This window comes from Schistocerca nitens, chromosome 9 (assembly GCF_023898315.1).
Source record: "Schistocerca nitens isolate TAMUIC-IGC-003100 chromosome 9, iqSchNite1.1, whole genome shotgun sequence".
Lineage (NCBI taxonomy): Eukaryota > Metazoa > Arthropoda > Insecta > Orthoptera > Acrididae > Schistocerca > Schistocerca nitens.
The window spans coordinates 295,935,630-295,959,716 of record NC_064622.1 but is presented as its reverse complement, the minus strand read 5'-3'; the positions used below and the strand labels follow the sequence as shown (position 1 = coordinate 295,959,716).

General features: G+C 44.5%; 1 protein-coding gene across 3 annotated transcripts in view; it reads left to right on the top strand.

Annotated features, from left to right (window-relative positions):
* The first annotated feature begins 5,814 nt into the window (after positions 1-5,814).
* The window catches only part of LOC126203878 (osteopetrosis-associated transmembrane protein 1), a 275,137-nt gene continuing 256,864 nt past the window's right edge, over positions 5,815-24,087 (top strand). For all 3 annotated transcript variants that reach the window (XM_049938257.1, XM_049938259.1, XM_049938258.1), the window contains exons 1-2: positions 5,815-5,960; positions 6,045-6,222. In XM_049938257.1, the coding sequence (XP_049794214.1) occupies positions 5,818-5,960; positions 6,045-6,222 (321 nt within the window). In that variant the 5' untranslated portion in view covers positions 5,815-5,817. The remainder of the gene's footprint in view (positions 5,961-6,044; positions 6,223-24,087) is intronic.

Sequence of the window (24,087 nt, the reverse complement as noted above, 5' to 3'; positions counted from 1 at the left end):
TATTTTATCAGTAAACTGTAGAAGTATTTATAATACAGTTCGCGAATTTACTGCCCTCCAGGAAAGTTCGCTCGCTAAAATTATTCTTGGGACTGAGAGCCGGCTGAAACCCGAAGTGGGACGCTCTGAGATATTTAGTGAGTCGAGAAACGTATATCGGAAAGATAGATTAGAGGCAATAGGATGGGGAGTGTTCATTGAGGTTGACAAAAATGTTGTTCCTAATGAGCTTGACAGTGAAGTTATCTGGACGCGTATAACAGTTGTAGATGAAACCTAGTTAATTGTTGGATATTTTTACGGGCTACCCGATTCCACTGTGTCAGTTCTAGAGTCAGTCAAAGAAAGTCTATGGTCAGTAGCGCGTAAATACCCAGATCATGCAATAGTATGAGGGCGGTTCAGAAAGTAACCTCCGATTGGTCACAGTGCGGGTTGTGGGGGGAGTAGCGACGCCATCTGTGCATTCACGCACTCAACAGGTCAGTCGGCATCAAGCCGTGGTCGAGTGAACGTCGTACCTGCGCTAGTTTAGTTTTTGTGGCAGTTTGAAATGTGTGCTGCAATAAAAAACCCCGCCAAATGTGAAGTGCGTGCTGTCATAAGGTTTTTTACAGCCAAAGGATATTCTGCAGCAGCTATTCATCGTGAGCTTTGTGCCGTGTACGGACCAAGAGTTATGAGTGAAGGAGTTGTCCGTGAATGGGTACGTTTATTTAAAAGTGGACGAGAAAACGTTCATGATGAAGAGAGGAGTGGTAGACCATCATTGGTGACTGACGAACTCGTTCAGACAGTTGATGCAAAAGTTCGTGAAAATCGACGTTTCTCAATGTCGGAGTTGTCTACTGGTTTTCCACAGATTTATAAGACTCTCTTGTACGACGAAGAGCTCAAAGATGCGGTCACAGGCTGGCTCCAGGCACAAGCGGGTGATTTTTATGCAGAAGGAATTTCAAAACTTGTGAAGAGATACGATTAAGTGCCTCAATCGCTATGGAGACTATGTAGAAAAATAGTGCAAAGATGTAGTTGTAAGATGTATATATTAAAATATTTTTATTTAACTTGGTGTATTTTTTTAAATCAACCGGAGGTTACTTTCTGAACGGCCCTCGTAGTTGGAGGCGACTTTAACCTACTGAGCACAGACTCTGATGTCTATAGATACATTGCTGAGATGGGTGGCATGGAGGGGGGCGGGGGGGGGGGAGACAGACAGTCATGCGAAATGCTTTTGAACACGTTTTCTGAAAACTGTCTTGAGCAGCTAGCTTGTCAGCCCACCCTCAATGGAAAATCTCTTAGACCTTGAAGCTACAAACAGACCGGGCCTTATGTCAGTACAAATGCGTGTGAAGTCCTATGGGACCAAACCCTAGTCTTACACACTACTCAAACTAACTTAAACTAACTTATGCTAAGAACAACACATCCATCCATTCCCGAGGGAGGACTCGAATCTTCAGCGAGAGGGGCCGCGCAGTCCGTGACATGGCGCCTCAAACCGATCGGCCACCCAGCACGGCAATGTCAGTACAGAAACGGAGATTAATAACGATCATGATGTCATTATAGCAACGATACGAAAGTTGATAAATCAGTCAAGAAGACTGGGAGAATGTGCTAGATAGAGCAGATAAGTAGTTTTAGCATCTCATTTAAACAGTGAATTGGCTCACTTAGTTCCAGCGAAATGGATGTAGAGGAATTATGGACAAAGTTTAAGCAGACTGTAGATTTAGAGTTATGTGCCTAGTAAGTGGATAAAGGATGGAAAAGACCTACCATGGTTTAATAACAAAATTCGGACGATGCTGAGGAAGCAGGGGCTGTTGCCCTCTCGATTCAAAAGGGAACGTGCAAATGACAAGCGAAGGTTAGTAGAGATTCGTGCATCTGTGAAAATAAACAACCACCGCCGCCACACCTTAGCAAAAGATCTGGCATAGAAGTCGAGAAAATTCTGGTCTTATGTCAAATCACTAAGCGGGTCTAAGGCTTCCATTCAGACCTTTGTTGATCAGTCTGGTGTGGCAGTTGAAGATAGCAAAACGAAAGCCGAAGTTTGAATTTCACGTTCAAGAAATCCTTCAAACAGGAGACATACCGCCATTTGACTATCTTTCAGACATACGTATGGACGACATAGTAATAAACATCCCTGGCGTAGAGAAACAATTGAAAGATTTCAAAGTAAGTAAATCACCAGGTCCAGATGGAATCCTAGTTAGATTTTACAAAGAGTACTCTATGAGGTAGCCTCTTACCTAGCCTGCGTTTGTCGTGAATCTCTCGTCCTGCATGAAGTCCCAACCGACTGGCAAAAAGCGCAGGTGACTCCAGTACATAAGAAAGATAAAAACCCAATCTCCCTAACTTCGGTTTGCTGCAGAATCCATGAACATATTCCCGGTTCGAATATGATAAACTTCCTTGAGATTGAGAAGCTTCTGTCCACTAATCAACGAGGTTATAGAAAGCATCGCTCGTGTAAAACTCAGCTTGCCCTTTTCTCACATGATATGCTGCGGACAATGGATTAAGGGCAACAGGTGGATTCTATATTTCTAGAAATCCAGAAAGTATTTGACACGATGCCCCACTGCAGGCTGTTAACGAAGGTACAAGCATATGGAATAAGTTCTCAGATTTGTGAGTGGCTCGAAGATTTCTTAAGTGATAGAATCCAGTGTGATGTCCTCGATGGCGAGTGTTCATCAGACACAAGGGTATCGTCAGGAGTGCCCAAGGGATGTGTGATAGCATCGCTGTTGTTCTCTATATACATCAATGATTTGGCCGACTGGCTGGGCAGAAAATCTGCAGTCGTTTGCTGATGATGTTGTAGTCTACAGTAAGGTGTCGAAGTTGAGTGATTGTAGGAAGATACAAGATGACTTAAGACAAAATTTCCAATTGGTGTGATGAATGGTAGCTAGATCTAAATGTGGAAAAATGTAAGTTAATGCGAATGAGCAGCAAGAACAAACCTGTAATGTTCGGGCACAGTATTACTAGTGTTCTGCTTGACACAGTCAAGCAATTTAAATATCTGGAAGTAATGTTGAAATGGAACGTGCACGTGAGAACTGTGGTAGGGAAGCCGAATGGTCCACTTCAGTATATTGGGAGAATTTTAGAAAAGAGTGGTTCACCTGTAAAGGAGGCTGCATGTAGGACGGTGGTGCGACCGATTCTTGAGTGCTGCTCGAGTATTTGGGATCTGTACTAGGTTCGATTAAAGGAACACATGGAAGCAATTCAGATGCAGGCTGCTAGACTTGTTACTGGTAGATTCGAACAACACATAAATGTTATGGAGATGCTCTGGAAACTCAAATGGGATTTTGTGGAGGGAAGGCGACGTTCTTTCCGAGAAACACTACAGAGAAAATCGAGAGAACTGGCATCTGAAGCTGACTGCCAAACGATTCTACTGCCGCCAACATACATTGCGCGTAAATACCACGAAAATAAGATATTGAAATTGGGGGTCATACGGAAGCGTATAGATAGTCGTTTTTCCCTCGCTCTATTCGCGATTGGAATTGGAAAGGAAATGGCTAGTAGTGAGTGGTACAGGGTACCCTCCGCCACGCACCGTACTGTGGCTTGTGGAGTATCTTTGTACGAGGGTAATCCCAAAAGTAAGGTCTCCTATTTTTTTATAAGTACATAGACATGTTTATTTCTACAATGGTTTATATTAGTATACAGCTTGAATATTTAGCTATTTCTGTCGATACATTTTTGTAGGCAATGTGGCAGTTTTTGTTTGCCCATATCATACCAGCTCGCTGCCATGCTGTTCTGTAAGTTATGAGCCTCTTCTTTCACCTCGTCGTCGGAACTGAATTGCTTTCCGGCCAAATGTTCTTTTAGCCCAGGGAAAAGGTGATAGTCACTGGGCGCCAAGTCAGGACTATAGGGTGGGTAGGTAATTATGTTCCATTAAAACTGTTGCAGGAGAGCAACGGTTTGGCGAGCGATGTATGGCCGAGCGTTGTGATGGAGAATGTGTACACCCTTGCTCAACATTCCTCTTCTCCGGTTCTGAATTGCCCATTTGACTTTTTTCAGAGTCTCTCAGTACCTGTCAGCGTTAATTTTGATCCCAGTGGGCATAACGTCGACCAACAATACCCCCTTTCGATCCCAAAAAACGGTTGTTATGACTTTACCGGCGGACTGTTTTTGAATTTCCGCGGCTTTGGCGAAGAAGGATGCCATTACTGGCGTGATTGTTGCTTGGTCTGAGATGTAAAGTGGTATGCCCAGGACTTGGATACGATGTGACGCCATTATGACGTATACACGCTACATCGAAAACGATACAAACCGTATATCGACTATTCGACTTTTGTGAACTTTCGAGAGGTTGTGACAGGGTAGCGCTGTGCTCTGCGCCATTCGTTTAAATGTGTTTTGCGTTCCTTGCGTTTAAATCGTGTATTGTACTGTGTTTGTGTCCTGTGCGCTGTTTTTCGTTTGCTCGTCTCTAATTATGTGTTCAGCATTCGAGAGACTAATGAGAGAAAAGCTGAAAGAGTTCAGTATCGATGACGACGGGCAATTACGTGGTTATTGTGAATCTCAAGCAGAAATTGATGTACTTCTGACCCAGCTGAAGTGCGTCATTTATTCGTACTCGGTGAGAAGAAGCACTCAGCAGCCAAAATCTTCAGATGCGTCAAGACACTAACCTTTGGTTAAGATTACATTGAGAAATCCACTTCCCCTTGTATTTCATCTCCGGTCGACAATTTTTCTTCAACAATGCCTCATATTTTTCTTTTTCAGTTCGAAATTCAATCATTCTACACACCAGTCATTCAAATGGTTCAAATGGCTCTGAGCACTATGGGACTCAACTGCTGTGGTTATCAGTCCCCTAGAACTTAGAACTACTTAAACCTAACTAACCTAAGGACATCACACACATCCATGCCCGAGGCAGGATTCGAACCTGCGACCGTAGACACCTGTCATTACTGGACACTAAGGTATACCTGTCTCTGCGGTCCGAGTGTAAAATTACTTGGAATTATGGTTGATAGAAGACTATCTTGGGATGGACATATAAATTACTTAGCTAACAAACTTGCACGAGTTCTCTTTCAGCTATATAAATTAAGAAAAAAAGTCAGCAGGAGTATGCTGCTACAATCTAATATGTACTGACAAGACCAATTGTATGAAACCATACTAAAATATTGATAGTAAATAAATATTATTTTCGGCGTAAGCATTCAATATAACAATCACACAATCTAATCTGGTCGGGACATAAGAAGACTTCACTTTTTTTACGAAACGTGTTGTCCGTGGTTTTTTCAAGGCCACGGTCAGGAATATTTCTATTAATATCCAGCTCTTTTACTTTTATTTTGGCGAAATACATATACGATGCCACACTGAGCTGTTATCAGAATCGCTCGTGTCAAAACAAACCACTAGCTGACGACAGTTTAGAATCTCGAACGTTCGTAAAAGTCGATAGGTGTGTTAATCGACTAAAGCGTTTATACGTCATAATGACGTCACATCATATCCAGGTTGGGTGAACTTAGCATCCTCCGTCATTTGTGCGCAGAGATTGTAGCAATTTTTCTCACATCTCCAACTCCAGTTTCCAAATCTTACTATCTTCCTCCTCAGATGTATTATGCGCAGAGATGTTGCGCAAACAAGTCGTTTCTTGCAGACCGACCTGTACTCCATTGTTCCGCAGACTGTATTATATGGGGCCATAACTGTGGCATATGATCATCTCTGAAATGTTTTGACAGAACGCTGTCACCAACCAACCACGTGATGATGTATATACATAAAGTACGTTGGTGTTGTAATGTGTGTGTGTGTGTGTTTCAGTGTATCATGAAATTCGTTTTGCGAAGTGAAATGGTTGTATTTATTTTCACGTTGATTAACTTTTGTTCGTTGCTTACACTTGCTAGGTAATATTACGAAAGCATAGATGGAAAACAAAAGGAAAACTAAGCCATGCTGTAACCTTGTTAACCCGTGTACTTTTCTTTTAGGGCCGATGAAATGGATAAATTTGACAGTAGTCGATGTACCCTTCTGCTACAGGATTTTGCGAGACTTACGTCAAATTTTACGTTTTGTGCTATAAATTATTCCCGGCCTATAACATTGTGCGAGACATGCATTAAAGAGTATTTGCAAGTAATAGATGCCCACACTAAGATACTGGAGGTAAACTAAAAAAATTAAAACAATCCATTTAAATAGAACTGCATTTATTTACTATTAAACATTTTGTCTTTTTGTTGGACTTTGTTACATTCATAAAAATATATAATGGAATTTTTTTTCTTCAGTTTATCATTTTCTTTTCGTTTGTCACCTGGCCTTTAGTTTGGTGCTTTTATATGTAACACGTTATTCATTTCATCTGTTGCATTCGTGCGACATTTACATTGTTATTTCACTATTCTTGCCGTACAGCATCATGAAGTTACGGGAATTTTTTCTGATTATTGAAAAAGGAGTCATTCTGGAACAAATAGTTTGAAAGAGCTGTAGCACGGATTAAAATAAGTGTTTTGAAAATGATTAGTGGAATGCATAACTGCAATTCAGAAAGCAACTCTTAACGGTGAGCGTTACAGGGCGGTTAAAGTATGAGAGATCTCCAGAATGCCCTGAGGTGTATTTAAAAACCAAAGTATAATGAAAGTATTAGTCAAGTTCAGAACATTAGTCATAAAGAATAAATTTCAGAGTTAAAGCTTTAAGATGATTGATGGCATATGTGAAATTCACAAACAGTGGCAGGTCGGGCAGGTAGCGACAGACTAGGATTGCATTGTTGCGGTATGGCTATAAACGTGCTTTGTGCTTGAAGAAAGCATATATCCTGCAAATTAAGTCTCGCATTTGCTTATGTAGAATTTGTCACTTACCACCACCATCATCGATGACAGCTTGCCCCAAATGGAATAAAAAGTCACTAAATAACTGACTACAACACGTTAAATGCATGAACTGGCTACAAAATTCCCAGTAGAGCCCTCAGAACAGAACGCCCATTGGTAGCCAGAGAATATGACATAGGTGTGCAGAATGAGCCTAAACTCAACTGCCATTGTTCTTGACTCCAGCTGTAGCACTTCTAATGTTCTAAAGATGCTTGCATGACAACATCATTCGTTTTTTTTTTTTTTTTAAATATTCTAGACATTTATTTTTCAGTTTGGCAGAATGGGACGAAATATTTTTTTTTATTACATTAAAAGGCTTGTTTGTATTACAGCACAACGAAATTTTGTGGCTGCGTGGTTTGAAGTGTCCTGGCACGGACTGCGCGGCCCCTCCCGCCAGAGGTTTGAGTTCTCCCTCTGGCGTGCGTGTGTGTGTGTGTGTGTGTGTGTGTGTGTGTGTGTGTGTGTGTGTGTTTTTATTCTTATCATAAGTTAGTTTAAGTAGTGTGTAAGTCTAGGGACCAGTGACCTAAGCAGTTTGGTCCCTTAGGAATTCACACACATTTGAACACAACTAAATTTTTGTAATCCAAGTACTAAAGATTTTACAAAAATACAAAAACAGTGAATTAATCACAATACACCTTAGAAATCTTGCCTTCTGGAACTGCTGTTCAAAAGCATTTTTATTAACAGATATCTAAGTCTGCATCTGGAATAACAAAGAAATTACAGTGTTCCCAGGTGTATTTTATACATTGTTGGCAACTAACTAACTACTCAAGAATGTTTTTAAAAAAGCTTGGTTTCCTTGGATAGATAGATCAACAGGCAGTCAGTAAATTGTTCAGTGTATTGACTGACTGCCTATCAGAAAATTAGTGAATTATGAACTTTGGAACAACTATATTCACTATGATATCAGCTTTTGAAGTTACCAAAAATATCAAATGCATGAAATTTTGCCTATCTTTGACATCATGTTTCAAATTCACAAGTACAGTGATGTTTCAAATTCACAAGTTTAATCGATTAAAATCTGAAAAAGAAAACCTCTGTTTTCATTATGGTGTTGTTTCATCCATGGCACAAAAATTTGCCTTATATTTGAGACTGGTGACCACTGTCACCAAGAGGTCATGTCAGGTGGCCAAGGAAGGTCAGCCATAGGTTGATCAAGTTCCCAACTGCGACTAAGTGTTCATACTACACAAGCCACCATATGGGTGCATAGCAGATGGTACATTTTACAACTACTAGTCATTCCCTTTTCCACATGCAAATGTAGCAACGGAAAAATTACTCTTTATATACATCCAAACAATCTCTTATCTTGCTTAGCAGGCCTTACATAGAATGTATGTTGGCAGCTATAGAATCATTAAGAAGTTAGCTGCAAATCCCAGTTCTTCACATATTCTTGGTTGCTCCTTATGAAAAGAACGTCTTCTCCCATCTAGGGATTTACAAAGTATCTCTGCACAAATGACAGGGATCCCTAACACTGGAGCAGTACTCAATAATGGGTTGCACAAATGCTTTATGTGCAGACTGCTTTATAGATGAGTTACACTTTCCTAAAATTCCAGTCAGCCATTCGGCTTCCATACTAATGACTGTATGTGCTCATTCCATTTCATATTGCTTTGCAAAAGTTTACTCCTTAATATTTCATTGTTGTGACTATGTCAAGCAGCACACTTTCAAATAGTTACCAGGATGTGGTTAGGTTTCTTTCTTATTCTGAAGCCATATTCTTTCTTAAGCAGTTCAATGCCTGAAATTTTGTTCCCATTAGTGAGTACATGTGTGGGTGGCAAGCATGGGTCCCCAAACACCACCTTTCCCTTCTGTGCTACAATGTCTCCTCACTGATTATCCTTCCTCCTCTTCTTGACTTTCTCGTGGTGGCAAACTTTATAATGTCGACCCAGCTATTCCCTAGCTTCTGCCTTCCTTTCTTGGAATGTTCTTTGGTTCACCTCCTTTTGGCTGAAATAGTCTGTGATGAGTTTGAACTTCATTTTCCAAATTTTTCTGTAGTGTGGACCAATTGCGGAAGAACACCTTGAATAGTGCCTACTGCTTGCAGTGTTTACATTCTGTGTGTAGGCTCTTATTTGCACTTCAGACCCAAAGCAGTAGCCAATCTGACATGGTAGGATCATTGTGTACTCGTTTGGATGAGCCCTTTGATGACACAGGATCACACTGCTGATACCTGAACTGATAGCTTCCCATGTGTGCCAAGGAGTAGATCCTGTCTTCCTGGGATGTCAGGACTCCTAGCAACAGCCATTATGCCACATGGCCTTTGCAGCAGCTGGGTGGCACCCTGGGAGAGTGCTAGATTGGAGCAGTTGGCATCGGGGCACATGAAATGTATTAAATTACATAAAAACAGTGACCATTCTAATCAAGCCATCTCATGAGACAGGTATAGAAATTTTAATGTGGATAGTTACAACCTTACTGCTTGCCCTACTTTGGCTACCCCATAAGAAGAGGGAGAAACCAGATGTCTAGGAACAAAACAATTTTTCCAATACTTAGTATGTACCTGAACTGTTGGGTTGCTTCTGTTGTCGAGTCATTGAGGAAAACGTAGAATGGGTTGCTGTTGATTAAAGCCTCCTTTGCTGCATAATCTGCAGCTATTTAGGCATGTGAACATCTGAGTGACATACCTTTGCCCCCCAGACCACCCCCCCCCCTCCCTGCCCTTCACCCCAAGGCCTGAATACTGTCCAAGGAATCGTCTTCCACTGAGGCCTTACTCTCCAAACAGATGAGGAGATATGGGCTAATCTTGAGTGGGGTGCATACATTTTGTTCAACACATCCAACAAGGTCCCAAGGATAACAGCATTGGACTCCCCTACGAACCACATTGGAAGCAATAGCAATCACCATTTGCAATGTTTATGTATCTCCAGGCAGGCCACTTATTTACCTTGTGCTAACCACCTTAAGCCAGTAACTTTCCCCCATTTTCTCATACTTGGGGATAACAGTGTGCACTACTCCCCATGGGGGAGTACCACTTCACCTGGTAAGGACCTGCTACTTGACCAGCTTCTTACTGACCATGAGTGGTCTCTCCTCAGTGATGGATCCACTTCAGAACTGGCCATGGCCCTTGCCAGATATTGATCTAACGATTTCCTCCTCCTGTCTCGTGGCTCACCACAGTGGCCACTACATGCTGATCTTTGTGACAGTGGCACTTTCCAGTGACCCTGTCACTTTCTTGCCACCAACAGACAGACCAACTACCACATTATGTGCTTTGAAGAGTAAATAAATAGTTGCATGCCTCTGCCATTACCTTTGCTGCTGTCAGTTAGATCGTACAAGTGAAATTGTACAACATGTCTTCAACAGGATAAACTACACTACAGGAACTATTTATTCTCATGTCCACAGGAGTCCTATACCATTGGCTCTTACCATGGTGGAACAGACAGTGCAACATAACTGTTCAGAATCACCGAAGGACCCTACTACATTTAAAGCAACAGCCTTCATGGACCAATGTTAACACTTTCAAGCAATTTTGTGCTAAGACTTGCTCTCTAACTAAATAAAGGAAGAAAGAATGCTGGGGCACTACATCTCCTCTCTGGGAACGTACGCCCCTTCAACTTCTGTAGTCGTCTGGGCCTTCAGAGTGATCTGTGTATCGATGCATAGTGTTTTGCGGAATAACTTGCAACCATCTTTGCAACAGCATTGGCAGAAATGATAAGTTGAAGACATTCTCATATGTTTCACTCCCACCAAGCTGAAACCTATAATAAACTCGTAACTGACTTGGAACTGCTTCAGGCTCTTGCCTTGTTTGACAATTCGGTCCCAGACCCCTGACTCAGTTCATAATCAAATGATTCAACACATGAATGTTACTCAAAGGCTACATCTAGTCAATGACAGAGTAGTATTGTCATCCCAAACCTTAAGCCAGGTAAAAACCCAACCAATTAGCCTCATCAACATGGTCTGCACACTGCTTGAAAGGGTGATAGCCTGCAGAGTATGCTAGTTTCTCGAGTCTCAGGTTATTTTGACCCCTATCATTGTTGTTTTTGGGAGGGGTGATCCACAACTGACCATCTGGTTCAGTTGGAAACAGCAGTCTGACAGGCTGTTTCGAAATGCCAGCACCTCATTTCATCTTTTTTTGACTGCATAAGCATACAGCACTGCTTGGTGTCATCACATTTTACATATCCTCCATGTGTGGGGCTTTCAACGCTTCGCATCAGTTTTTATCCCAGTGTTTGTCCTGAGTTTAAGCTGGTACTTCACTCAGTTCTCTCAAGGGTACAAGAGAACTGTGTCACATAGTTCTTTGTCCTGGGTTAGTTACACCTGTTGGCTGCTGGTCACCACTACACTATATGTTGACGACTTTTGCATTTGGTACAGCTGCTACTCAGTAGCCTCTGCTGAACACCAGTGCCAAGGTGCCATCTGATGGCTCTCTGTGTGGACCTTTCCTTATAATTGCCATTTTTCTCCTGCAAAAATGGAGGTCACACAGTTCTATTGTCATCCACAGTTCATCCTGACCCTGAACTCTACTTGGAAACCCAGAATGTGGAAGTTATTGTACAGCCCATTTTAGTGCCTCCTTTTTGATAAAAAAAGACTAGTTGCATGCGGAAGCACACTCTTGGGGTGCAGATCACGGTGCTACTCTTCTCTGTATTTACCGGTCCTTGCCTCATCCCAACCGGAACAATGGTTGCAAGGGTTATGGTTCATTGGCACCTTCAGTTTTGAAATTTTTAAACACATTTCATCATCATGGAGTTGGCTGGCCACTGGTGCCCTGTGGACTAGCCATTTAGACAGCCTCCTTGCCGAGGTGGGGATCTTGTGTCTTCATTTCCATTCTTTCTGCGTACGAGACACATCAGCCTCCTGATACCTGCCCTCGGATGGATTACCAGGTGAAATGCAGCTCACAACCATCAGCCAGGACCTCCACCTGTGCTCCCAGAAATGGGCTCCCCATGTTTTCTTCCACACGCCCCCCCCCCCCCCCCCCCACTAGGTTTGTATCCCAGGCCACATATTAGGGCAATCTATTTCTAGGTCTTAGTCTGTCACTCCCGTGACCTTCCAGCATCTGTTACATTCAGTTCTTGTGGAGTTTCAGGGTGCTACCATCTTTTATACTGACATCTCTGAAACTGTGAATAAGTCAGGATATGTAATTCTGCACCCTTTAGTGGTCGTTGTCACTGTAGTTAACTCTGGGTTATTAGGCCGCATCATATTTCTACTAAAATGATTGACATTTCGACCCCTCTGCTGGGATCCTCCTCAGGATCTTCTGGCGTCCACTACTGCTATCTACAAAGACAAGATATGCTTTTACATCTCCTAGTCAGGAACTCCATTTCTTGTGGCCAGAACATGTAGGGCTTTCACAGTGAAGCTGGTAGATTTGACTGTGCCATACATACTATTGAACAAGCCTCCCGTAACTGCATTTTAATATGTAGTGACTCAATGAGTAGTCCTCAGGTCATTGACTGATGTTGCTCATGTCATCCTTGGGTCTTAGCTATTCATCACAGCCTCAAAGAACTTGGTCATATTAAGTGTTCAGTTGTGTTTCCCTGAGTTCTAAATCATGTTGGTATCGCAGGGAATTAACTAACTGTCATTTGGCTAGAAGACCAACTACTACTCACCTGCCATTTGCTTTGCCATGCTGATTTGCAGGTGCATATAAAACCTCTGCTTACATGTAGATGGAATGACATCTGATTCGCTACTCTCTCCTTTAATAAACTCCAAACCATCCAGGAGATTACTGCTGCGTAGCACTCTTCCTTCCATTCTTCCTATAAGGAATCCACCATCCTATGTTACCCCCACATTGGTTGTGCAAGACTAACCCATAATTTTATTTTACATAACAAGCCACCCCCACATTGTACTCTGGAGCCTTACAGACAGTAGCTCATTTTCTAGTGCATGTCACTTTCTTCTGGCTCTCCCTGCTAAGCATGGGCTTTCAAATTCTTTGCCTCAGATATTAGTTGATGATTAATAGATGGTTGACTAGTTCTCCATGAAAATGGTTTTTATTTCCAGATATAAGGTTTTCAGGTACAGTCAGGGCAAGGGTGTCATGGTTGGGATTGGGGCATCTCCTGCTGCATGCTGGGTCAGGGGGACCCTCGACCCTACCCCCTTTGCCCCTTTCATCTGTATCTTATTCTCTTTAAATCACGTTTAGATATGGTTTGTGTCTCCTATTCTGCTACATCCTAAACTATTTTAGAGGTAGCATTCTGTTGGATACTGGGTGCTCTTTAATGCCTGGAGCAGAGGTGGGACATTTTAGCCTTCTCACTTTCACTGTTCTGAATCTGCTGACGGTAAGACATTCTTTGTTCTGGACAGGGGTTGGATGTGGAGTAGGCTTTTCTTATCATTAGCCTGGGAGACCCTTCGTCTACTTTGACCTACATATCAGCCTGACTCAATTTTATCTCAGCTCTGGCATCAGTCTCACATTCAATGGCTCGGTCTTATCACACCTACATGCTTTCATCATCAGAACACACAATTTGCGAACAGTACTAATTCTGGATGGGACTACCCTTGGATCGAAGGACTGATGACCTAGCTGTTTAGCCCCTTAACCCCAACCAGCAAACAAACTGAATTTATTACTCATATCTTTAATAGCCTCTTCTGGCGAATGATAGTCACCCAGTCAGTTGCCATTTGAGCTGGAAATATTTTCATTGTCTTGTGTTCTGGAGTCCAGCAAACTTCTCTTCTAGCAGATCAGAAGAATGGTTGGGTAAAAGTGCACTTACCTCATTGTCCGCTTTTGCATTGCGTGCTGCAGTTGGTCACCGTTTGTGCAGTGAATAATTGGAGATGAATACAATGAATAATTGGAGGTAAACATCACAAATGATGAGTTGTATGAGTAGACATTATGTCAGAACCAATGAGAAAATAGTGTTCAATAATGGTTGTCAGTATGCGAAGTGTACAAAATTATGCGACAACAGAATGGGATGTAATCTGTAGAATGTCGTCATATAAAGCAGAGTATCCTGTAAAATTTAAATTGTACTCCTTAGTTCCTGCATGACCACAACCTTGGAAATCAGAACATTTTAAAAATAGCGCGCAAAAGTTTTCAAAACAATCATTGGACTATGTTACAGACCAATTTGTCACTATAGCCAGTTTTCCTCCAGTCATATTTGTTGACTTTGCCAGCTCACAACTGGACTATAGCATTAGAATACAAAACAGTATCCTAAGAAATGGAAAGTCCAGGATGAAATAACAATATTATGAAAAGATAGATTGCTACTTACTTTACAGATGGTACATTAAGTTGCTGACAGGCATGATTAAAAAGACACTTATACATAAGGTTTTGGCCGCAGCCATTGTCAGAAAAAGAGAAACTCGTATTATTCATTCACACAAACAAGCACACTTCACGCACAACTGACTTCCAACTCCGGCAGCTCTGGCCAGAGTGCAGCTACGTCCTGGGATGGAAGCAGCAATCTGGAGGGGTGTGGAAGGGAAGGGATAGGAGTGTACAGGTGGGGAGAAGAGAAGAATGCTGTCTGGCGGAGTACATAGGCACTAGAATGCCAATAGGCACAGCATCAGGCGGTTGTGGGACAGAGAGGTGGGGAAAACAGAGTGGAAAAGGAGAGGAGCAAGGAAAGATGGGTGGGTCCATTTGCCGAGGGTGACAGATAATGAGGGTGGGAGACGAGAATGTGGAGGAGGTGGTAGGATAGGGGGAGTGAAAACTGTTGGGTGGATGGTGTGGGGACCGTATATTGCAGTAGTTTGAGACCAGGATAATTATGGCAGCAAAGAATGTGTTATAAGGATAATGCCCATATGTGCAGTTCAGAAAAGCTACTAGTGAGGGGAGGATCCATATGGCTCAGGTAGTGAAGCAGCCATTGAAATCAAGCATGGTATGTTTGGCTCTTTGTTGTGCCACTGCTTTGCTCTTGGCCACAGTTTGGCAGTGGCCATTCATTCTGGTGTACAGCTGTTTGGTAGTCATACTAATAGAAAAACCTGTGCAATTATTGCAGTAAAGCGGGTACCGTATTTACTCGAATCTAAGCCGCACTTTTTTTCCGGTTTTTGTAATCCAAAAAACCGCCTGCGGCTTAGAATCGAGTGCAAAGCAATCGGAAGTTCTGAAAAATGTTGGTAGGTGCCGCCACAACTAACTTCTGCCGTCGAATATATGTAACGCTACACAGTCATGCATTGTAGGCACAAAGATAAATACTGGTGCCAAAATCTCTGCGTCAGTAAATAAATTTAAAAAAAGTTGGAAGACGAGCTTTTTTTTCTCCACCCCGAGTTTCAACCACTACATTTTCATACATTATCCAACTAAGTAAATACAAATTCCGTATGTTCATCTTCGAATGTAGCAGAATTTCAATGTACTACGAAAATCCGACTGGCAAGACTGTTTGGGATGTTTGTCAATAGGGCCAACTCTACGTTCTGAATTTTTTCCTACCTGTGAGAAGAGATGGTTGCTAATAGGAACCTGATGAAATGTGAATCACATACAGTATTCTCTTCGCCATAAGAATAATACGAACATAAACATTTTGCCATGTATTCTTTCGTGTTTGCTGCTATCTCATTTAAATCCTGCCTGCCTAATAAACTACGAAACTAGAGTGAGACAACAGCAAACGCGGAAGAATATACATATCGTGTCATGTTTATATTCGTATTATTCTTATGCCAAATAGTCAGAAATGAAGCACGGCAACTGACTAGATTTTTAAATCTAAGATGATTCTAATTTCTGTGCAGAATTTGATGTTCTAAAGAAGCGGCTGCAAAGATTTTCAAACGGAGAAAAATTTTCGCCTAACTCTCGTTCAGAACATGTTCTATCATATGCAGTCTATTATTTGGTTCTTGTTGATAATTATCAAAGAAAGCAGCAGTGTAAGTAACAACAAATAGCAGTCTCTTGCCGTTGTTTCGCTAGTGGGATGATTCCTCTTTTTTTTTTTTTTTTTTTTTTTTTTTTTTTTTTTTTTTTAAAGCGGCGGTAGCGTGCACAAAAGCAAGCCATGCCGCGAGCGGCGACAGGCCGTAAACACACACTATAAGAATGCGACAAACAATGCATGACACAGTACAGTAATGCATTTTCAGCTTAGAGTGACGTTAACACCTATAACAAAGAAAACGGCACTTATCAGATCAAAGCAAAATAAACAATCGATTCAAACCAGACGAAGCACGTGAAAAAGGAAGGGTAACCGTATCAATACGGACAGAGCGCCTGACACATAGCAAGGGTTACCTGGTAAAGCTTAACGGCTAAGCTTGCGACTCGAACCAAACTACTGTAGGTGTATCGTCATTCATTCGACCTAAATTGTGTCTCATATTACAATGGACCAACTTTGTTTCGATTTGGAGGTGCGGCCTAAAACTTTTCTCTCTCCTTGAATTTCGAGTCTCAAATTTCAGGTGCGGCTTAGATTCGGGAAATTTTTTTTCTTTATTTCGAGTCTCATTTTTTAGGTGCGGCTTAGATTCGAGTGCGGCTTAGATTCGAGTAAATACGGTAAGTGGTGTGGCTACTTACACAGGTGGCATGACCTCTGATGTGGTAGGATGAAACTGTGACAGTACTGGAATAGAAAGTACTGGATGGTGGGATTGGGTAGGCCTTGCACGTGGGTCTTCCACATGGATATCATTCTTGTGGCAAGGGGATGCGATTGGAAGTGGCATAGGCATGGATTAGGAAGTTGTGAAAGCTGTGTGGGGACAGAACACCTCTTTAGGATGGATGTGAAGGCACATACCCAACTATCCTGGACACTCCATTGTGGCTGGTTATTGTTCCCCTACGGAAAGAATGTCGGCCTTCATTGACAAACACCTTCAATCAGCTGCCCATAATCTAGCCTCCCCAATGTAAGAGACCAACCACTTCCTTCACCGTCTCTCAACCATCCCCACCCCTTTACCTCCTGGATTCCTACTCGTCAGTGTTTGACACCACCTCCCCATACATCGACATCCCTCTGAGCCTATGGTCTTACCACTACTGATCACTACCTCTCCCAACATCCTTCAGACTCCAAATTCACTACCTCATTCCTCGTACACCTTACTTTCTTTACCGTAACCCACAACTATATCTCGTTTGAAGTGAAAGTATAAAAACAAATTCGCAGCACAGCCATGGGCACCCACATGGCACCCTATGCCAACCCTTGTATGGGCCATCTAGAGGAGACCTTCCTAGCCTCCCAAAACACCAAACTCCTTGTCTGGTTCAGGTTTATTGATATCATATTCATAATCATGACTCCTCAACCTCAACACCTTCTCTTCCATCCGCTTCACCTTGTCTCCGCCAACCCAGCGTGCACCTTCCTACATGATGACGTCCTTCCTTCTGATGGCTCCATCCACATCTCTGTCCACATTAAACCCACCAACCACAAACAGTACCTGCATTTTGACAGCCGTCACCCATTTCACAAATTCCCTCTCACACAGCCCGGCCACCCTGGGATGGCGTATCTGCACTGACAAGAAATCCCACACTCAGTATGCTGAGGGCATCACCAAGGCCTGCACAGACAGGCACTATGCCACGACCTAGTCCACAGACAGATCTCTTGTGGTATTTCCCCTCGCAACCCCAATCCTGGTGTTCCATCATCCACTCAACCTCCACGATATCCTAGTCCCTCCCTACGCCACTCCCAACCCCACCCCTTGCCACAAGGATCATATTCCTGTTGAAGACTGAGGTGCAAGACTTGCCCAATCCACCCCCCTGCAGGTCCGGGGGTTAGAATTGGCCCAAGGTATTCCCGCCTGTCATACGAGGCGACTAAAAGTAGTTGCACATGTTTCGGCCTTTATGTGATGGTCCCCTGTAGGGTTTGACCTCCATTCTTCAAAATTTTCCCGAAGAGCGAGCCACTTGGGGAAGGGCGGCTTACAAGGTGTCCATCGTGCATTGAGATCTTTAGCCCACTTTCTCGTCGTCGCATTGCAGTCCTGCCCATTCTCCATCACTTGGGCAAGGACACCTTCCTGGGTGTGTTGCTTTCTGCAATGACGATGACCATGGACTTTTTTACACCTGATATCCAGCATGGTAGCCAGTCCGTTGTGGTGGGGCCGCCATGTACCCTGTTGGTTGTAGCCCCCTGACCACACAGGGATCAGTCTGCTGATGCCTGCGTCGTTAACTCCTCACATGTGCCAAGGGGTAGATGCCCATCTCCCTGTGGCATCAGGACTCCCGGCAATGGCCATCCTGCCAGGTGGCCTTTGCTGCGGCTGGGTGGCGTCTGTGGGGGGGCCCTTGGTCGGAGTGGGTGGCATCAGGGCGGGTGACACGCGATGAAGCTTAGTCCGTCATCACTTGCTGGTGGTGAAACACCAGCAGTCTCTAAGTGATCACGAGCTCAATTCAATGCACAGAAGTACAACCCCAAATCGTTCCCCTCCCTGGCCATACCATGGGAGGAACGTCAGGCTAAGTCGGAGTGGGTGGCATCAGGGCGGGTGACACGCGATGAAGCTTAGTCCGTCATCACTTGCTGGTGGTGAAACACCAGCAGTCTCTAAGTGATCACGAGCTCAATTCAATGCACAGAAGTACAACCCCAAATCGTTCCCCTCCCTGGCCATACCATGGGAGGAACGTCAGGCTAAGGATGGCAGTGGATCTTATTCGCACCATTACCTTGTGTGTTCGAGAGCTGATGGGGAATCTTTCATAATGATGAAGCCTCAGTTTTTTGTTGAGCATTTAGAGGACAAGTTTGGGGAGGTGGAGGACTTTCTGAAATGAGATCTGTGTCAATCTTGATCAAAACAGCATCCTCTGCCCAGTCACGGGAGTTACTCGCTTGTGACAAGCTGGGGGATGTTTCTGTAACCATCGCGCCCCTTAAGAGCTTAAATATGGTCCAGGGTATCATATTTCACAGAGACCTTCTTTTGCAGTCCTATAATGAGCTGCACACCAATTTAGAGCGGTGAGGTGTACATTCCGTCCGGTGTGTCCATTGGGATCTAAAGGATAATCAGGTTGCCACCAGTGCCTTCATCTTGGCCTTAGAGGGTGATACATTGCCCGAGAAGGTCAAGGTGATGGTCTACTGGTGTGATGTAAAGCCCTATATCCCTCCCCCGATGGGGTGCTTTAAGTGCTGGAAGTTCGGCCATATGTCTTCCCCACTGTACTTCCAGCGTCACATGCCGAGATTGCGGACGTCAATCACATCCCAATACTCCATGTGCCCCGCCTTGCATCTGTGTCAACTGCGAAGAACACCATTTGCCTTGCTTGCCTGACTGAAGGATTCTCCAGAAAGAAAGGAAAATCATGGAGTACAAGACCCTGGACAGACTGACCGACACTGAGGGTAAGAGTAAATTTGAACATCTATATCCTGTGCATATGACATCGTCTTACACCACCGCTACAACAGTTCTGGCACCATCAGCTCCGCCAACCCAGGTCACCTCTCAGAGCCGGAAGACTACACCTGCCCCCTTGATGGTGGGGGTCATTTCCCTCCCTGTTGCTCCTGCACCACCTACTTTGGGAGCAACACCGCCCCCCCCACCCCCCTACACCCCACCCACCCCCCACCCCCTACCCCTACCTCCACCCCCACCCCCAACCATCGGGGACGTCTGTCCCTGCTTCTAAGCCGGAGAAGCGTAAGTCTTCGGCTTCTTTCGCTTGGAAGAAGTGGTCCCATGGGTCACTCCCTTCCCAGGTTTCTTCTAGTGGGAAAGATGACACTCACCAGTGGCTGAAGAGCCCAAAAGCAGCTGGTCGTAGGGCTTCGTGCTCATCCTCAGTCCCGCAGACTGAGCCAGTGAAGTCCTCCCAGCCAGGGAAACCCAAGGAGCAGTGAGAGAAATGCAAAAAGAAAACCCCCTAAGAACAAGGAAATAGCGTTGGCACCTACACCACTGCTACCTACAAGCTCTGCGCCTGAGGAAGGCGTGGAGATTTTTTCATCCGCTGAGGACCTAGATCTCGCCAGACCCTCAGACACAATGGATATAGACTGCTCAGGCAATAAATCGGTGGCAGCAGGTGACTTTGAGGTGTAAACTGCCTCATTGAATGTTCCATACCTTCCCAGTCTCGCGATGTCATCCTCCAGTGGAATTTCGGCAGTTTTTTCCATCACCTGGCTGAGCTACGGCAACTGTTTAGCTTTACACCTGCTTTCTACAGTGCCCTCCAGGAAACCTGGTTCCCAGTAATGTGGACCGCTGCCCTCCGCAGCTTTAAGGAATATTATAGGAATCGTAGCAACTAAAATCGAGTGTCAGATGGAGTTTGCCTTTATGTCCTAAACTTGGTCTGTAGTGAACATGTTCCCGTTCAAACCCGTCTTGAAGCTGTGCCTGTCAGAATAAGGACGCCGCAGGAAATAACTGTCTGCAACTCTCTCCAGAACGTGCAGTACCCCTGAATGTGTTAGCTGCACTGATTGATCAACTCCGTAAACCTTTCCTACTTCTGGGAGATTTTAATGCCCATAACCCCTAGTGGGGTGGTACCGTGCTTACTGGCCGAAGCATATATGTCGAAACTTTACTGTCGCAATTCAATCTCTGCCACTTAAATACTGGGGCCGCCACACGTTTAAGTGTGGCTCATGGTAGTTACTCGGCCATTGATTTATCAATTTGCAGCCCAGGACTTCTCTCATTTATCCATTGGAGAGCACATGACGACCTGTGTCGTAGTGACCACTTACCCGCCTTCCTGTCTCTGCCCCAGCATCAGGTGCATGGATGCCTACCCAGATGGGCTTTGAACAAGGCGGACTGGGGAACTTACACCTCTGCTGTCACTGCTGAATCTCCCCCAGACGGTAACATCAATGTGATGGTTGAGCAGGTGACTAGCACAATTGTTTCTGCGGCAGAAACGCGATCCCTTGCTCTTTAGGGTGCCCAAGGCGAAAGGCAGTCTCTTGGTGGACGCCAGAAGTTGCTGAAGCAATTAAGGAGTGTCGGCGAGCTCTACAGCGGCATGAGCGGCACCCTTCCCTTGAGCACCTCATATCCTTTAAATGGCTCCGTGCCCTTGTTCGCTACCTTATCAGACAATAGGAGGAGGAGTGTTGGGAGAGATACATCTCCACCATTGGGTGCCACACGTCACCTTCCAAGTCTGGGCAAAGATCAAACGTCTTTTCGGGTACCAGGTCCCAACAGCTGTCCCCGGTGTTACAATAAATGGTGAGTTATGTACCAAGGCAAACGCGATTGCCGAGCACTTTGCTCAAGCATCTGCGTCAGAGAACGTCCTCTCATTCACTACCCACCGCAGTGAATCCTATAACGCCCGATTTACAGAGTCGGAGCTACTCAGTGCCCTTGCACATTGCCCCGACACAGCTCCTGGGCCTGATCGCATCCACAGCCAGATGATTAAACATCTCTCTCTGACTACAAGGCACCTCTTCTTGTCATCTTCAAACGGCTCTGGTGCGATGGCGTCTTTCCATCACAATGGCTTCTTTCCATCGCAATGGCGGGAGAGCACCGTCATTCTGGTGCTCAGATGCGGTGAAACCCTGCTTGATGTGGATAGCTCCAAAACTTCCTGTTGCCCCGTACTTTCCATGTCCAAGTTGGTGACTCCTATAGTTCCATCCATATCCAGGAGAATGGAGTCCCGCAGGGCTCTGTATTGAGTGTCTCTCTATTTTTAGTGACCATTAATGGTCTAGCAGCAGTTATTGGGCCCTCCGTCTCACTTTCTCAGTATGCAGACGACTTCTGCATTTCGTACTGCTGCTCCAATAATGTTGTTGCTGAGCAGCGCCTCCAGGGAGCCATCCACAAGGCACAGTCATGGGCTCTAGCCCATGGCTTCCAGTTTTCAGCTGCAAAGTCGTGTGTCATGCCCTTCTGTCGGTGTTGTACCCTTCATCTGGAACCGCACTTTACCTTAATGACGAATCACTCACTGTCGTGGAGACATATCAATTCCTAGGACTGGTTTCCGACACTTGATTGACTTGGCTCCCTCATTTTCGTCAGCTTATGCAGAAGTGCTGACAGCACCTCAATGCCCTCCATTGCCTGAGCAACACCAATTTGGGAGCAGATCGCTGTATGCTGCTGCAGCTCTACAGAACCCTTGTCCAATCACGAATTGACTATGGGTGTGGTTTATGGTTCGGCAGTGCATTCAGCATTGCATTTACTCGACCCTGTGCACCACTGTGGGGTTCAGTTAGTGACAGGAGCTTTTAGGACGAGTCCGGTGACCAGTGTATAGGTGGAGGCTGGTGTCCCTGCACCGCAGATCAGACGTGCGCAACTGCTCGCCAGTTACGCAGCACACATTCATAATTCCCCTGAGCATCCGATTTATCGTCTCCTTTTCCCGCCCACGGCAGTCCATCTCCCGCATCGGCGGCCCAGATCGGGTCTAACGATTGCGGTTCACGTGTGGTCCCTTCTCTCCGAACTGGAGTCCGTCCCTTTACCACCTCTATTTGCAGTCCATTCACGTACGGCTTCGTGGTGTACGCATTGGCTGCAGCTTCGTCTGGACCTTTTGCATGGTCCTAAGGACTCCGTTAACCCTGCTGCTCTCCGCTGTCACTTACTCTTGATTCTTGATGTGTTCCGGGGCTCTGAAGTAGTTTACACTGACAGCTCAATGCCTGATGGTCACATAGGCTTTGCATATGTTCATGGAGGATATTTTGAGCAGCACCCCTTGCCAGTTGGCTGCAGTGTTTTCACTTCAGAGCTGGCAACCGTATCTCGTGCTCTTGAGAACATCCGCTCATGGCCTGGTGAGTCATTTCTCCTGTGTACTGACTCATTGAGCAGCCTACAAGCTATCGACCAGTGCTACCCTCGCCGTCCTGTGGTAGCATCCATTCAGGAGTCCATCTGTACCCTGGAACAGTCCCGCCATTCCATGGTGTTTGTGTGGATCCCAGGACATGTCAGAATCCCCGGCAACAAACTTGCCGACAGGCTGGCCAAACAGGCAATGCGGAAACGTGTTCTGGAGATAGACAACTGTGAAGCTGACCTGCATTCTGTCTTACACCTCAGGGTTTCCCGGCTTTGGGAGACAGAATGGCATAACAGCACACACAACAAACTACATGTCATCAAGGAGACTATGAATGTGTGTAAGTCTTCCATGCAGGCCTCTCGCAGGGAATCAGTTGCCCTCTGCCGGCTCCGTATTGGCCATATGTGGCTAATGCGTGGTTACCTACTCCTTCGCGAGGACCCACCTCACTGTCGCTGTGGCTCCCAAATGAAAGTCGTCCACCTCTTGCTGGACTGCCTACTTTTAGCCACTGTGCGGCAGACTTTAACAGGGTGTCTACGACCCGGGACAACTGGAAGATCCGGGAAAAACCCGGGAATCTTTTTGAGTTCCGGGAATTTTTCATTGTTTTAGTTTTCAGTTAAATTTTTGTGATTTTGACTGGTAAGAACCAATACTCTAATGAAAAAAGTTACTATATCCTGGTTCTGGAGAAGAATAATACTGCAGCAACAAAACATGAACGAGAGAAAAAAAACGAAAATAAAATTTAAGTTACAAAGAAAATGCACCATATACAACAACAAAACACAGTGCTTATACAAGCGTCTGCCAACAACAAAGTGTGTCAAAGACTTTAGGAAGACTGTGCAGTGCCTCTTAACAACAAATTGCCTCCAGTGAGCGTGACGTGACAGTTTTTTACATTAGATTCGTTTTAATGCAAGATCTTATAATGTTTCACACGTACGAACATGCGGGCTTCCTGCGTCGTCATAGCTGCGCAAGTGCAGTGACGCGTGTTACATGGCGCTCTCTGGCAACTGCTGAAACGTACCTTTCTAACAGGTTACGGAAAAATATTGCGAATATTGCTTTGAAAAGCGTTACTTTCAAAGTAAATTTCCTTTCATGTAAGATAAACTATGTGAGAGAGTGTACAACGAATCTCTTAAATCACAGAGCGTTTTGACTCTCATTTAAAAATCAACTCTTTGGGGACGACCATATGAAGAATTTCAAGCCCAGAAGATCAGACAT